The sequence below is a fragment of the Eulemur rufifrons genome, chromosome 9, assembly GCF_041146395.1.
Source record: "Eulemur rufifrons isolate Redbay chromosome 9, OSU_ERuf_1, whole genome shotgun sequence".
Lineage (NCBI taxonomy): Eukaryota > Metazoa > Chordata > Mammalia > Primates > Lemuridae > Eulemur > Eulemur rufifrons.
Genome location: NC_090991.1, coordinates 16394316 through 16412031, shown reverse-complemented (window position 1 = coordinate 16412031; position 17716 = coordinate 16394316). Strand labels below are relative to the sequence as shown.

Here is a 17716-nt window from a genome sequence, read left to right as displayed (position 1 = left end):
AATCTGGGTGCCAGAGAGGAGTAAGGCACATACTCAAATTAGTATCATACAAGGCAGATTAGTGAGATGAGGTATATTAATAATACCTAACATTTTTATAGGGTTTTTTTTTTTTTTTTTTTTTGCAATTTACACAGTATTTTTTCATGTGTTATCTTTTGGCTTCCTAATAATCTTCTGGATAAGATAAAAATTATTAGTATCATAACTTGTCTACAGTTAAGTGGCTATTAAATGATGCAGTATAGATTTAAATCCCAGTCATCAGTCTTCCAAGTCCAATGTGTTCTTGATTATATTCTGCTTTTCTTTGTGGTGTTTTCTCCTGTGCTGTGCACAGTGGCCCCACCTCTTAGCCAGTATTTCAGTTTTAGCAGCATGACCCTCTTTGGTCTTACTGCAGTATTTGTAGTTACTTGAATTCTTAAAATTTTTTCTTGGAAAACAGAAAAATTAAAGTGTTGATAGTAGTGATAAAAATCATTTTTTGTATATTGTAATGTGCTAAAGACCAAGAGAGAAATCCTTAAGTGTGCCAAAATTGGCAGATCCTTAGGTTCATTTAAGTGTTCCTTAGGCTCCACTTGATGGACTAAATGTACTATTGTGAAGGGAAACATTCCATTTCAACAGCTTTCCCACAGCAAACTGTTAGGCCTAAACTGTTGGTAAAACTATGAGATCTAGAGAGGCATTTATATTTATCCATTTATAATAGATAACATGTTTTAGAGGGAAATGAAAAGGATTATATATTTTAATTGTTCATTCAAAATTATGGAGAGGCTCAATTTATCTACTTTCAATGTCTTTATGGTCAGTCATTTAATCTGTTTGTGTTATCTGCCAAAAATGTTATTAAATTTTATCTTTTTTATCCTAGGTCATATAAAAGTGGGTCTGGAGTAAACAACAGAAGAACTGAACTATTTTTAAAAGAACATGACCACCTTCGAAAGTAGGTGTCATTGAATGTATACATCCTACGTAGTTTTCCATGTTTTTTAATTCATTTAATTATATAACAGACATTTCATGGTGTTTATTATAATAAGTGCTTTATAAATGATAATTCATTTAATTCTCCTAACAACCCTTTTCAGTACAAATGGAATTGCAACCATAATTAAGAAAGATACTGTGCTGTTGAATATTTCACATCACTTAATTGTTACCTATGTTTTTTATTGTCTTAATGTGTTCTTTTCTTTAGCAAATCTATTGCTCTAATGGTTTTGTTCACTACTACAGGTTATTAGTGATAATAGTAATAATTCTGAGAATGACTTATGTTTGAATGTCTTGTTACCATGTATATATGATGAAGCTTTATAAAGAATAATTAGGGGCTGGACATGGTGGCTCACACCTGTAATCCCAGCACTGTGGAAGGCCGAGGCAGAAGGATCAGTTGAGGCAAGGGGTTTGAGACCAGCCTGGGCAACATAGCGAGACACTTCTTCTACAGAAATTTTTTTAAAAATTAGCCGTGTGTGGTGGCATGTGCTTGTAGTCCCAGCTACTCGGGAGACTGAGGTAGGAGGATCACTTGAGCCCAGAAATTCAAGGTTACAGTGAGTTGTGATCAGGCTGCTGCACTCGAGCCTGGGCAACAGAGCAAGACCCTGCATCTAAAAGAAAAAAACAAAAGAGTAATAGTAGACCATTTATCAAATTCTTCCCCCCCAAAAATTTTAGTTTTCAATATTTCAGAAGAAAATAACCTAAAAACCTGGATGAACTCTATATATATTCTAAAATAAGTCATCATATTCTATTTCTGCTTCATCTATTTTTCTCTGAAATATACTGCTTTCTTTGCTCTTTGCTCTGTATTTTGTTGTAGAATTTAAGGATCAGAAAAGTACTTAGATCTGGGAACTTGGCCTATGAGCACCTGAGCAGCTTTAATCCATGATAGTTAAGTGTTAGGAATTATGTTGATATTTGCTACTGAATGTCATAAATTCATCATATCATATGAGCTTAATGTACTGTTTATTTTTCTTAAAGATTACCACTTTAAATATAAGCTGTTGAGGCTGGGTACGGTGGCTCACACCTGTAATCCTAGCACTCTGGGAGGCCAAGGTGAGAGGATTACTTGAGGCGAGGAGTTTGAGACTATCCTGAGCAAGAGCGAGACCCCATTTCTACAAAAAATAGAAAAATTAGCCAGGTGTAGTGGCACGTGCCTATAGTCCCAGCTACTTGGGAGGCTGAGCAGGAGAATCACTTGAGCTCAGGAGTTTGAGGTTGTGGTGAGCTGTGATGATGCCACTGCACTCTAGCCCGGGTGACAGAGACTCTGTCTCAAAAAAAAAAAAAAAAAATCTCTCTCTCTATACACACACACACACACACACACACACACACATATACGTAAGCTGTTGAAATCAAAGCACAGAAAGGTCAAGACCTTTTTAGAAGCCTGGATGCTTCTAGTGTTGGAGCTAGTTGTTAGTGTTCTTTCTTAAATTGTTGAATATTATTGGTTGGCACAAGGGGGCAGTCTCTTCTAAAGTATGTTTAGTTTATAGTATTCATAGCTTTGGCAGTTCTTTTTATATTTGATAAAGACCACCATAAAAAGTATTTTGCATTGCATCAAAACTATGTTAATATATTCTTGGAGTACACAGTAATTTAAGGGATAGCACAAAATAAAGATTAGATTGCGTCAATGTATCTATATTGCCTTAAAAAGAAATTAAACAGAAATGTAGCAGTTTACTTTAAAAAGAATGATTTGATACTGAAGAGTATACCAGAGTTATTTCATACATTAATTTCATTAAGAACACATTGTATATTATAAACTTTTATGTGAATTTTGCAGAAAATTTTGCATTTACTTTAATTATTCACAGTAAGCCCTCAGGAGTTTAAGACTGTAAAAATGATGAGAGGATGGAAATCCAAAGGTATTTTTCCATTTTTTGCTTGATCAAAGTACAAAGTCTCAGATTATTTTATATGTAATATACTTTATATATTCCTTTCAACATTCTTGTGAAAAAGTTTGCATGTGCTCATTCTATACAGAGACCAACTGAGGCAGGATGAAGTTGAATAGAATATGAGCCTCTGATGAATTGGAGGAACTACTGAAACTAAAAACAAGGACTTAGTCATTGCTGTCAACATTAGAACACAGAACTTTTAAATACCCTTTTAAAAAATTGATCTTTTTTTGTAAATTACAAATACTTCCTGGGTGATAAAATAGCATAAAATTATTGTGTAAAATATGTTTACAAAATAATATGAAAAACTCTGGTTTTTCAGTGTTGTCTGTATTTCATTTGCTAAGTGCTTTGAGGAAGAATTGGCTAGATTTTTTTTTTTTTGGAATAACCTTTTTTAAAAGATAAGATTTAAATCACTCATTAGTATAGATTCTGTATTATTTTTTACTTTTCAGTAGATTGTGAGCCTTTCCGCATGTTATTTGATAAGTTTTTTTGTTTTTTAAAATGTACAGCATATATTCCATAATATAGATGAATCATAATTCATGTAATCATTTCCCTAATGTTGGCCTTTTGGATTATTTTCAGTTCTTACTAGTATATTAATACATAGTGAACTCTTTGCATGTATCCATAATTATTTCCTTATGATAAATTCCTAAATTAGAATTGCAAGATTAAAGAATATATTAATTTTGAAAGCTTTCCATATAATATTGTCAAATTTCCCTCTGAAATCTTGCTAGTTTATATATATAAATATTCCGCAATGCCCTCAATAACACTGGTGTTTTGATTTTTTTTATTTTATTTTATTTTTTTATTTTTTTTTTTTTTGAGACAGAGTCTCACTCTGTTGCCCAGGCTAGAGCGAGTGCCGTGGCGTAAGCTTAGCTCACAGCAACCTCAACTCCTGGGCTCAAGCTATCCTCCTGCCTCAGCCTCCCCAGTAGCTGGGACTACAGGCATGTGCCACCATGCCCGGCTAATTTCTTCTATGTATATTTTTAGTTGTCCAGATAATTTCTTTCTATTTTTAGTAGAGATGGAGTCTCACTCTTGCTCAGGCTGGTCTTGAACTCCTGACCTCGAGCGATCCACCCACCTCGGCCTCCCAGAGTGCTAGGATTACAGGCGTGAGCCACCGCGCCGAGCCGATTTTTTGTTTTTTAATTCATGCCAAGAAGAGAGGTAAAATTTTTCAGGCAACAGTTTTTTAAAATATAAGGAATATATTTTCATCATAGAAAACGTAGATTAAACGACCAACCAAAAGAAGCCTAAGGAAATGATAGTTAAATTAACCTAAAAGTGAGGAGAACAAGAGAGAGTGTATTTCATCAAGCCCATTTGTAATTAGTAGGCCAGAGTTGCTGCTAGGGTACTTTTTATTTTGATCTTTCATGAATAAAGCATTTTAATTCCCAGCAATTCAGGTAACTAGTTTGATTTTGTGTAGTAGGGTCAGATATTTTATGGCTATAAGTGTATTTAAGTTTTTGATTTTTTTGTAAAATAATGTTTTTTCATGTTAATGTAAATTTTTACAATGTTATTTTAGAAGTGTTAGTACATATTTTTGCCTTGAAAAAAGGAAGCAATTATAATTATAAAGCAATTTTTATAAATGAATGCCAGACTTAAAAAAAAAAACCCAACTTTGTGTGAATTGTTTCTACCAGCTCTCCTTAATATTGTTTTTGTTTAAAAATAAATGCTGTTAGGTTTTAACAGTTTATGTTACAGAAGACAGTAGTTTCTTTTCCTGTATGGTAAATAAGGTAACTTTCATTTAGTCTTGTCTTTCCCTGAGTCAGTCAGAAGAAAATACTGACTTTGAATTAATGGCAAGCTTGTAGCTATTTGTTTTTCACTGAATTGTAGATATATTCTTAAGGGATTTGGGTTGCTATTTAGGTTAATTTCTCTTTCTTTATGTAATTATTCTCTTTTATTACTCCCTGATATTTTTCTTTTTGAAAGAAGTATCTGAGTTAGTTTTGTATTTTAAAGTTCTTTTTTTCCCCCAAAGAACTTTTGCCTTTATGATCTTGTGTCTCTTCATATTTAGCTTGTAAAGGATACATGGCTGATTATATTGTTGCCATTTTTACAAATGGGAAGTTAAGGAATAAAGAGGATAGACAGACTGGATTACCTCAAATCTTGAAATACCGTAATTTGTCCAGAGCCAAGCATTTGCTATCTAATTAGGCATTTGTGCTTTTTCTCTAGACTTTTGTCATTTTGAATAAAATATGTCTTCTACATTTACCTTAAGGAAGTTGACAACTTTCAGAGATTTTCAGTGGTAATGAGAAACTTAGATTGAGAGATAATTGTACACAAATAGAAAAGGCCTAGTCTCTTCCTGGACTTCTTTAGTGCCAGTGGTCGTCACCTCCAGGTGAAGATTAGCCACCCCTTACCAGGGCTGCAGTGCCCATCTTCTCGTCTGCACGTATACCCCCTCAGAAATCTTCAACTCCGACATCTCACTGTGACAAACACAGTTTATCCTTCCAAGTCTCTGCAGTACAACTAGCTTGTTTCTATTTTTCTTCTTATAACCTATCTTCCTACTCTAGCCAGCTTGGATCTCATAGCAGAGTAACTGACATACTTCCAATATTTGCCCTGGTCTTTCTGCTGTACCCCTACAAAATGCCAACCCAGTCCCCAGTCTACTGTTTTACTCCTATTTCTGAGGAATAGCGAAAAAGTACCTAGTCATACAGATTAGCACTATTTTAAATTAATTATTTAGTCTCATCTGAGTATTCAGTCTTGCCTGATACCTTTTGCTTGCCTGTTTAGTTATCACTCTCATTCTCTTCAAAACTTTACCAAATCTTCTCACTCCCTGTCTTGACCTTGCTGTCTCTTTACCCAAAACAGAGATCCTTACATCCTACTTCATTGAGATTTTTAACTTTTTGCTCTTTTCTACGAATTTATCTATAGAAGTACCCTTCTATACCCCTTTCCTATAGTTTTTAGAGGCTGGGGTAGGTCTTCTGAGAAGGCTACTGTATCCATCTAACACTTGTGTCTGTCTTCATCTGCTATATAACTATTTTACTCTTCAGTCATCCTGTATACTGGCTCTGTCTCTCTGGTTTATACTGGCTGTCTTTGTGTCAGAACTCATTTCCTCTTTAGCCTATTGACTTTGTTCCTCATAAGCTACTACACATGTTGTCAATAAGCACGTCAGTGATCTGAATACCAAATCTAGTGGACATTTTTCATTCTTTGTGTTTGCTGCTCTGCCTCATTTGATACTGTAATCTCGTCTCTCCTTGAAACCCTAGGCTACTAACTACAGTTTACTGGTTCTCCACTACCTTTCCTTACTACTCTGTTTCCTTCCTGAGTGCCTCCAGATGCAGCCTCAGAATCCTTTTAAACACAGTGCCTTAGGCAGAAATGAGTTGGAGTTAGTCCACAGGAGCAGTTTATTTGCCATCCACCCTTGGATTTTAGCTCTCTTATTTGTCCTTAACACACTTGTCCATAACAACACTTACTCCTTCCCAGAGATGGCAGCTAAAAATAAGACCTAGCAAAGAGAAATAGGAATTTTCATTCACAAGTTTATAGGGAAAGCAATGGATAAGTTTTTTTTATTGCCAAGAATAATAAAATTAATGAGAATTGAAGAAAGAGGCATGAATTCTGAAATTATGTAGAACCAGCTAAGAGCTTAAGCTGAGGAATTTCATCTATACTTGAAGGATATGTTCATTTTCATAAAAGTAACTCTGATGTGTAGACATGTCATAATTACCACTAGAATTGCAGACTGGGTATATTAAGCACATCAGCTTCAAAATTCTTGACATTTTAAAAAGACCTTTGGCAGCATTTCAGAGTAGTCAAGATATTTAAAGTATTACTATAATTTGTTGGTTTCCTAAAGTATAATTTCATTTAATCACCTCTGCTCATAAGGACATATAAATAGACTTGTTGGTTTATAGAGTTTTTAAATTTTTTTTTTCATTTTTCTCTCATTAATTTGCCACTTTTCTCAAACTAAGGTACTGTAAGTGGATATAGTCTTTGAATTGGTAGTATAGTAAAATGGATAGGGCATGAGCTTTGAAGCCAGACAGACCTGGGTTTAAATCCTGATATGGACTTTATATTTTGGGGCAAAGGCCCTAGACTTGTCACTTTTAACTGGGGAAAATACTCCTTACTTTGCAGAATGTTACAAAGAGTAGAGATGATGTATATAAAATGTTTAGTATATTACCTGACATGTAGTAGACCAATTACCAAATTACGTCAAGGCATTCTTGCCCATAGTGGCAGTAGAGCAGAAAAGTATAAGGTACATTAGAATTGTGCACCTAGAACTAAGTGACAGAGACTAAAGCCCTGTGGGATCCTTCAATGCCAAAATGGCATGTAAGAATAGATGTATGTCTCCTAACCCTGATTATGCATTAAAACTCAGAGTGTTTTTAACTCATTTTCTTATTTTATTACTCATTAGGTTTTTTACATATTAGTATAATGAATGATTTATTTATTCAAAGCCTTCATTTTTTTTCCTAGATGAGGATAATCAAATTCCAGTTGCATTCCACCTGTTTCTTCATGTGCATATCTGGATGCACGTGTGATTTTTTGTACCAGTTTTGGTTTTTTCAACAAGCATTTGTTGAGCATCTATGATGTATACTAGGTGTTGGAGATAGAGAAGAGAATAAAGCATAGTAACATTCCACCCTGTCTTCAGTGAGCTCAGTTAGGGTGGGTGTGAGGAGCAGAACAGAAATGTTAATAGGTAGTTGAAAAACAGTGCAAAGTAATAAATGCTTTAATATATGGAAAGGGTGGTGCATACCACTAGAGCTGTGGTCCCCAACCTCTGGGGACCTGGCCTGTTAGGGACTGGGCCGCAGAACCTCCCACCCCCTTCCTATCCATGGAAAGGGGCATGCTGGGGGTGGCTGCATAGCAGGAGGTTAGGCGGCTGGCAAGTGAGTAAAGCTTCATCTGTATTTACAGCCACTCCTGATTGCTCGCATCACCACCTCAGCTCTGTGCCTCCCTACCCCTATGGAAAAATTGTCTTCCATGAAACCAGTCCCTGGTGCCAAAAAGGTTGGGGACCGCTGCACTAGAGAATCATATAAAAGGGTGTAATTAACTCCGCTAAAGCTTCTGAAAGGACTTTATAGTAGTAAAACATTTGATTTGGGTCTTGAAGAATGAGTAGGTATTTACCAAGTAGAGATAAGAAAAGATTTAGGAAAAACTTGAACCTTATCACTATGCCTTTCTTTCTTTTCTTTTTTTTTTAAAAAAAATCTCTATCACTCCTGATAAATATCAATATGGATATTTAAAAAATTCCTTTACTCCCAGCTCCAAAGCCTCTCCCAGATTATAGGCCTCACTTATGTTCCTGAAAATGGCAGCCCCATATAGAGCAAAAGAAAATTAGTTAGCAGTGGAGGGGGTGATCTGAAAGGTCATGTGGAGTTAGTCTGAGGCTGCTTTTCTTTCCCCCCATAAATCAAATTTACTAAAGTATAGTTTACTTATAATAAAAGCATACCCATTTTAAGTTTACAGTTCAGTAAGTTTTAACAATTGTATATACTCTTTTAACTGCCACCATAGTCAAGATACAGAACGTTTCTATCACCCCCAAAAAGTTCCTTATGCCACTTTGTAGTCAATCCCTGTCCCCCAGTCCCAGGCAACTGCTTTCTATCACTATAGATTAGTTTTACCTTTTCCAGAATTTTATATAAATGAATTCATATAGTATATACTTACTTCATTTAGCATAGTGTTTCTAAGATTCATCCATTTGTTTTTTATATCAATAGTTGGTTCCTTTCTACAGCTGAATAATTTCCATTATATGATATACTACAATTTGTTTATTCATTCAACCATTGATGGACATTTGGGTTGTTTTCAGTTTTTGGCTGTTGTAACTGTTATGGGCATTCATGGCCAAAACTTTGTGTGGTCATATGTTTTCATTTCTCTTGAGTAAATACTAGTAGTTATATTGTTGGGTTATATGATAAGTATATGTTTCACTTTATAAGAAAATGTCAAACTGTTTTCCAAAGTGGTTATACCATTTTCGCATTCCTGTCAGTAAATTATGAGAGTTCGGATTGCTTTAAGTCCTTGCCAACACTTGATATTGTCAATCTCTCTATTGTAACCATTTTAGTAGAAGTGTGATAGTATCTTATTGTGGTTGTAATTTACATTTCTCTGATAACTAATGATATTAAGCATTCTTTCAAGTGCTTATTAGCCATCTGTATATCTTCTTTAATGAAGTGTCTGTTCAAATCTTTAACCATTTTTTATGGAGCTATTTGCCTTTCTTTAATTGAATTGTAAGAGTTCTTTATGTAATTTGGACACAAATCCTTTGTCAAAACCTGTATCTTAAAAGATAGAGGTTTTGCAAATATTTTCTTTAAGCCTATGACTTGCCTATTTGTTTTCATATGGTGACTTTCAAAAGAACAGAGGTTTTTTGGTTTTTTTTTTTTTTTTTTTTTTTTTTTTTGTTGAGACAGAGTCTCACTTTGTTGCCCAGGCTAGAGTGAGTGCCGTGGCGTCAGCTTAGCTCACAGCAACCTCAGACTCCTCGGCTTAAGCGATCCTACTGCCTCAGCCTCCCGAGTAGCTGGGACTACAGACATGCGCCACTATGCCCGGCTAATTTTTTCTATATAGATTTTTAGTTGTCCATATAATGTCGTTCTATTTTTAGTAGAGACGGGGTCTCGCTCAGGCTGGTCTCGAACTCCCGACCTTGAGCAATCCACCCGCCTCGGCCTCCCAGAGTGCTAGGATTACAGGCGTGAGCCACCACGCCCGGCCAGAACAGAGGTTTTTAATTTTGATGATACCTAGTTGATAAATTTTTTTGTTCTATGATTTATTTTCAGCCTATTTTAAAAATTTTGGCTATCCTAAGGTTGCAAATATTTTGTCCTATGTTTTCTTCCAGAAGTTTTACAGTTTTAGCTTTTACACCTAGGATTATAATCCATGTTGACTTCACTTTGTGTGTGGTGTAAGTTAAGGATCGAGGTTCATTTTTACCACATGAATATTCTGTTGTTTCAGTACCATTTGTTGAAAAGACTCTCCTTTCCTCCATTGAATTATGTTGACATCTTTGTTGAGAATCAGTTGAACATATGTTAGTTTATTTCTGAACTCTGTTCTGTTCCATTGACCTATACTATAGGTCCCTCTTTATGCTAATTGTATACTGTTTTGATTACTATAGATTTATAGTAAGTCTTGAAATGAGGTAGTGTAAGTCCTCCAACTTTGTTCTGAATCTTCAGAATTGTTTTAGTTCTTCTTAGGTCCTTTGCACTTTCATATAAATTTTAATACTAGATTGTAAAAAAAGCCTACTGGAATTTTCAAGAAGATTATATTGAATCTGTAGATCCGGGTGGGGAGAATTACCATCTTAACAATAGCAAATCTTCCAATCCAGGAATGTGGTAGGTTTTTTTATTTATTTAGGTCTCCTTTAATTTCTCTCAGTAGCATTTTATAGTTTTCAGCATAGAAGTTTTGTGTAAACTACATTACATTTATCTTTAAGTATTTCTTGTTTGGGATGTGATTATAAATAGAATGTTAAATTTTTAATTTTCTGATTGTTTTTATTGGATAGAAATATAGTTGATTGTTGTATGTAACTTTTTATCATGTGACCTTGCTAAATTTATTTATTAGTTCTAATAGCTTCTTGGCAAATCCCTTAGGATTTTCTATGTATACAGTCATGTTATCTGAGAATAAAGTTTTATTTCTTCGTTTCTATTCGTATTCCTTTTATCCCCTCTCTCCCTCCTCCCTTATTGCGCTGGCTATGACCCCAGTGCAATACTGAATAGGAGTGGTGAGTGCAAAACATTCTTGCCTTTAATAGTTTATCATTAAGTTTGATATTAACTGCAAGGTTTTTGTACATGGCCTTAATTGGACTGAGGAAGACTCTTTCCTATTTGCTGAGAGGTTTGTTTGGGTTTTTTTTTTTTTTTTTTTTTTGGTTGTTTTATCTTTTTATTTTGAAATTTTAGACACAAAATTGCAAAAATAGTACAGAGAATTCTCATATACTCTTCATCCAGCTTTCCTAATGTTAATGTCCTACGCAACCTTGGTACAATTATGAATTATCAAATTAACATTGGTACAGTAATATTAACTGAATTATGGATTTTATTCACCAGTTTTTCCGCTAATGTCCCATTTTATGTTCCAATGTGCAATTCAGGATCCCACATTTGCATTTGGTTGTCATGCCTCCTCAGTCTCCTCTAACCTGTGACAAAATTGCCTAACTTTAATTTTTCATGAGAAAACCTCAGACAAACCCAAATTGAGGGACATTTTACAAAAAATACTATTACTCTGAAGTGTTATGGTCATGACCTTATCTAGTTTTGGTAAGGATACCACACAAGTGATGTTGCCCTTCTTGGACTATCATATCAGGGTGTATATCTTGTCAATATGTCTTACTGATAATGTTAACCTAGATTATTTGGTTAAGGTGGTGTCTGCCAAGTTGCTCCACAGTAAACTTATTGTATTTCCAATTGTAGTTAATAAATATAAGGGAAGATACTTGGAGGCTATGCAAATACTCTGTTTCTCCTCAAATTTTTCCCACTAATTTTAGCATGCATTAGTGAATCTTGCCTCCCCAAGTATTACTGTGGTGTTTGCCTGCTGGTAATTTTTCTATTTCTATCAGTCCTTTTACATTTGTCTCCTCGCCACCATGTATTTAATTTATTTATATCAGTATAGACTCACAGATACTTATTTTATACTGTGGGCTATAATCCAGCACTTTAATTATTTTGTTGTTCAAATCGTTCCATATTTGGCCATTGAGAGTTCCTTTAGGTTAGCTTTTTTCATTTGACATGTCCTGTTCTTTTTTGAGCACTTCCTGTACTTTCTGGCAGGACAAAATGTTCATGGCTCATCTTGTATTTTCCCTGCCTCAGCTCTGGAATCAACCACTTTTCCAATCAGCCTCGGTTTCTTATATTGGAGAATGGTACTTAGAAACTAAGATCTGGGTGCCAGGGGTGTTTATGGTTATTGAGGTGCTGTTGCTTCTAGGCTGCCCCTTGCTCAAAGTTTTTATCATGAATGGGGATTAAATTTTTCATATTTTTTTTTTGCATCTGTTGAGGTGATCAATTGTTTTTCTCCTGTATTGCTGTAACATGGTAAATTACATTGATAATTTTCAAACATTAAATCAATCTTAAATTCCTGAAGTAAACTTCCACTTTAATGTGATATATGTTGCTGGATTTATTTTGTTAAGGATTTCTGCATTATTTTTGTGAGGATCGTCTATAGTTTTCTATTCTTGAGATATTTTTGTCTGGTTTTAAGACAAAGGTAATAATTGGCCCCATCAGATGAGTTGGGAAGTGTCCCCTTTTCTACTTTCTGAAAGAGTTTGTATAGGCTTGGTGTTACTTCTTCCTTAAAAATTAAGTCAGCTTAATAATAACCCACAACCCTTGGACCAACTACTTCTTCCTTAAATGTTTGATAGAATTTACCAGTAAATCTGTTTCAGCTCAGAGTTTTCTCTGTGGCAAGATTTTTAAAATACAACTTCAGTTTCTTTTGTAGATTAAGGACTATGGCTCTGCTTGGATTTATCCCCAGACTGTGGGTGGGTTACTGTGGTTGGCCCAACGTAAGGCACAAGTTCATCCTTGTGACCAGGGAACTTGGAAAGTCTGTTATCATAAGACAATGTGGGATATTCAGAGCTCTAGGGAAGTTATCAGCCAACTAATCACTTCAATTTGGGTTTACTGCACTCTCTTCTATACACCAAGCCAGAGACATAGAAATAGTATGGCTAAGCAAAATCTTTTTTCCTAATATTTATTAAAGGGAATTTTTACTTTCCATTCCTCCCTCTGTTACACTGCCAATTTATTATGAACTTTTTATGGGCCTGTGGGATCCAGTACAACCTACTACTTGATTGATTTAAATCTCCAATTTCATTGCTTTCTTTCCATTCCTTCATTCGTATCACTCTCTCCCTTTACCTATTAGGTACCAGCACTGGCCTCCATGCATTTCCTTTTGCAAAGATATCAAGCCCTTTCCGTTCTTGGCATCTTTGTACTCATACTTTGTTATATCTGTTTGGGCTGCTCTTCTCTTAGTTTTTCATATAGATTATCCATTGACATCTTTATGGTCCAAGCTCACTTACTCCTCCTCCAAGAGGCCTTTTCTAACTATCTTATCTGAAGTAGTCCCTCGTTTTTGTTTAACAAAATACCTTTTTTGTTTCCTTTATAGCATTTATGACAATCTGAAATACTTTGTTCTTTTTATTTTTTTAATTATCTGACCCTCCTTGAATGTAAGCTTCATGAGAGCAGGTAGTAGTTAGTCTAATTATGGACAGTGCTGGGTCCCCAGTCCTTGTTATATCATAGATACTTAATATTTATTTGTTGTATGAATAAATGGAGATAAACAGAAGATTTTAATTTGGGTTTCATATATATATGAATATGAATGTGTGCCCCAATGTGTTGAAAATCTGTTTTATTCATTTATTTATTCCCCAAATATTTATTGAATGCATATTGTATACAGGTGGGACTAAAGGGAATATTATTAATGTAACCAATTTTTTTTTTGCTTTGCAAAATGAATTTCCCATGAAATTCCTTTTAAAAAATCAAATGCTTATGTTGTATATAATTAAAATCTTTCACAAGCATCTCTTATTTACAGATGAAGAAACAGAGTCAGAGAGGATATGGGCCAAGGTCTCATAACTATTTAATAGTATAGCTCTTACTAAATGCACATTTCCTGTCCCACATCACACTGCCTTCCCTGTGATTTGCTTCTGTAAAATTTATTTTCATTGTATTTGGGAACCAGCATGGCATAATGTTATTTAGAATAGAAAGACCAGTTGCTTTTTACCTCTCTGAAGAGCAAGTGACCTGACCTCTCTGTGTCTGGTTTTTTTCATCTTTACAATGGGATAAGAGCCGTCCCTCTATGTTACATGATTTTGAAGGTGAATGGCTTAGGGATAAGGCATTTTACAAAATTTAAAGCGCTCCAAAAACATAAAGAATTTGTTTCACATAACTTTTCAAATATAGACTTATTATATAAAGCAAATTACATTCAGATAAACAGGTTCATTTACTATTTAGTTGAGAATTATTTTGTTTTCATTTCATTGAATGTTTATCAGATATGATTGAGTTATGTGAGAAGGCACAAATGTACTGTATTTATATTGTAATTGTATACTTAGGTGTAAATATGTCCATGAATGAGTAAATAATTATTATATTCTAAGTTGGAGGTTTACCTTTTATCTGCTGACAGTTTTTATGACATTTCCTAGCTATGTTTAGACTTGGTATTTTGAATTTTTTAACTTCACTAGCCTTGTCATTTGTGTGATCCAAAGTTGTGGTTGCAGAAATATTTCAGGTCAGCATTTTAAAAACATTAAAAATGTTTTTACTTTTTATTTGTTTCATAATTTTAGCCAAATTTCCCTGAGGTCACACAGCAAGTAAAAGCTAGGATTCAGGCCAAGGTCTTCTCATTGTGTTGCTTGTGCAATACTGTACTAGCTCTCCAAGATGGTTTTTATGGCATCTACTTCACAGGGTTGCTAAGATAATATATGTGAAAGGGCTTTGTAAACTGTAAGGCTTTTCTATATAAAGTAGACCATAATGAGGGTTGTAAGATTAAGAAAAGTAAATACTAAAGGAGAAAGAGATTATAAACCCTTTTATATATTCTGCCAATTCATATTTCTTAAATAGAATTTGAAATACTTTTGATGCCAGAATAGTCTTAGTGAAATGAAATTCTGATTGTGTTAACAGACCATGACCATATTTGAAAAATATGAGAGATATGATCATCATAATTTAGTGACCTTTGTAAGAAGTGGTTTTATCCTAATTAAATAATGATCAGATTATAACACCTGTGACTGGAACAATGGAATGGACTTCAAGGATTTGCCATTAGCTTTCTCAACTGTATATGAACCCTAAAAGTTCATGATGTGTCAATTTTGTTGGGCTACAAACTCTACAAACTTGAATGTTATGTGCTGTGGGGCTAGTGTTGAGGAGGTAGTCGCTTGGCTCATGAGTGAGCTTCATCCATCTGGACAGTAGCATTTACACTTCAACCTCACTTCTAACTTTATGTTTGCTGTTTTATTGTTATTTACTAGATAACTACCATGAAATGACTTATACACACATATGTATATTATTTGTTTGTGAAATTTCACACCAAGGAGAAAAATATTATAAAGGTAATGCTAGTGAAGTAATCCTCAGATATCATCACTTCTAAGTGGAAAAATGAGAAGTTTATGGAAGAAACTATATGTAATAGTAATACCCATAAACTTTGGAATATGCAAAGATCTTGCAATATATCCCTCACCAGTACCGGGGATTGTTTGTATAATGCAGAATTGAATTTTTAGCTTATGAGAACTGGTAGCATTTGATTATTTCACTATGTGTCTATCATTCCATTCATGGAGTATTTTAAGATTACATATCAAAGCTCCATTTGTCTCACATGGTTCAGTTGTCTGCCATATTGAAATAGATGGCAAAGCAAATTAATATTACCCTGAATACTTTGCTTATTTTACTATTCATGTAATAATGTTTGATTTTACAAAGCAGAATGATCTACTTAGGAGCTTTTATACAGAACTCATTTTTCTTCACTTGGAGCTTGTTAGTTAAGTAATGAAATCAAATTAATCTTCTGTTGATACCATGGCTTTGTTAAGCAGTAAAACTTGAGTTGGAGATGCTCTGCATAGTGAGGAATTTTCTCTCCCCAAATGTATTTGTAAAATATAATATGTATAGACATATATATTAACATATATACATACATATATTAATATACATACACACACACATACATCTATCCTCTTTCCCCCAACCATGGAAACCTAAAAGGATTATTTCAGTGTTAACCCTGATTGATATTTTATTAATCCAACAAGTGTCTGTTACTCATTTATTTATTCATTTATCAATCATTTAATGAGTGTCTAATGTGCTAGATACTGTAGTAGACTTTGGGGAATCAAAGATGAATCAAACTCAGTCTCTGCCCCCTGGGAACTCATTCTGGTTAGAGAAATTGTAAACAAATAATTATGATATCCTATGATGTATTTTTGAAAGTACAAAATGAGATTGCGTATGAAAAAACTTTATAAGCCTTACAAACTTAAGATATTTTTTCTCCAGTGCATAGTGTGATGCCTGGCATATCTTAAATGCTTATTATACTCTTGAGTGAATTGATGAAGAGCAGAGAGTTAGGAGAGCATAATATTATAGTGTGGCTGGATTAGTTCTGCCTGGATGTACAAGTGTGTTAAGGGAGGCTTCACAAGAACATGACTTTTGAGCTGGACTTTGAAATACAAGTCACTTATGTTAAGAATCAAGAGAGGAGATTCCAGAGACAGAGAGCGAGGGGCTATCAGTCATTAAAGTGCCTTGATCTAGATCAACTATATATCTGAGGCTTATATTGTTTACAAGATGCTTTTGCTTACAATATCCCTTTTGAGCCTGTGACAATTCCATGAGATGAGTTCATACAGCCAAGTGCTTGAGCCTTGGCCAGAACCTGGCTTCTAGGGTGTAAGAGAGAGTATCTGGCCAGTTCATTCTTTGTAGTTTCTTGAATGTCATGATTGCTAATATTGAATTTCTATTATTATATTTGTGAAAGCATTAGATATGAAAGAGAAATATCAATATATATAATGAAATCTATAGTTTAATTTTTAGTTATGTAGAGCAGATTAGCTTACATCGATACATTAGGGATTTTTTTTTAGAGGCTTTAGAAACAAATTAGAAAATGTTTCCTTAATGTTTCATAGATTCTTTATGATTCAGGTAATTTTTCAGGATTTTCAGTCCTTTCTAAACCATTTATGTAATAAACCATAAATAGAAACTATGATCCCCTCATTCTCTCATAAGCTTTCTGTTCCTATTATAGTTGAACAAGCTTTTTGACATTTTTATTTTGTATTTTTTGCACCAGAATGTATATTTAAAATATCTTGAGGAGAAAAAAGAAACAAAAATTGTTTCCTGATTTGTAGTTGACTTCCTGTTGTATATATGTTGTATGTAATCAAGACAGTGTGGTATTAGTGAAAGAATAGATAAATAGATCAATGGGACAGAATAGAGACCCCAGAAATAGATCTTCACAAAGATGGTCAACTGATCTTTGATAGGAACAAAGGCATTCCAATGGAGAAAAGATAGTCTTTTAAACAAATAGTGTTGGAACAACTAGACATCTACATGTGTAATAATAAATATAGACACTGACCTTACACCTTTCTTCCAAATTAACTCAAAACAGATCATACACCTAAATGTAAAATACAAAACTAGAAAACTTATAGAAGTCAGGAGAAAACATAGGTGACCTTGGATTTGGCAATGAATTTTTAGATGCAATACCAAAAACACCATGAAAGAAAAAAATTGACATAATAGACTTCATTAAAATTAAAACGTCTGCTGTGCCAGAGACATTATTAAGAGAATGAAATGGCAAGCCACAGACTAGAGAAAATATGTTCAAACACGTATGTGATA

At 34.2% G+C, this 17716-nt stretch overlaps 1 protein-coding gene across 2 annotated transcripts in view; it reads left to right on the top strand.

Annotated features, from left to right (window-relative positions):
* Positions 1 to 17716, top strand: part of GOSR1 (golgi SNAP receptor complex member 1) — a 46536-nt gene that overhangs the window by 11205 nt on the left and 17615 nt on the right. For both annotated transcript variants that reach the window (XM_069483518.1, XM_069483517.1), the window contains exon 6: positions 884 to 958. In XM_069483518.1, the coding sequence (XP_069339619.1) occupies positions 884 to 958 (75 nt within the window). The remainder of the gene's footprint in view (positions 1 to 883; positions 959 to 17716) is intronic.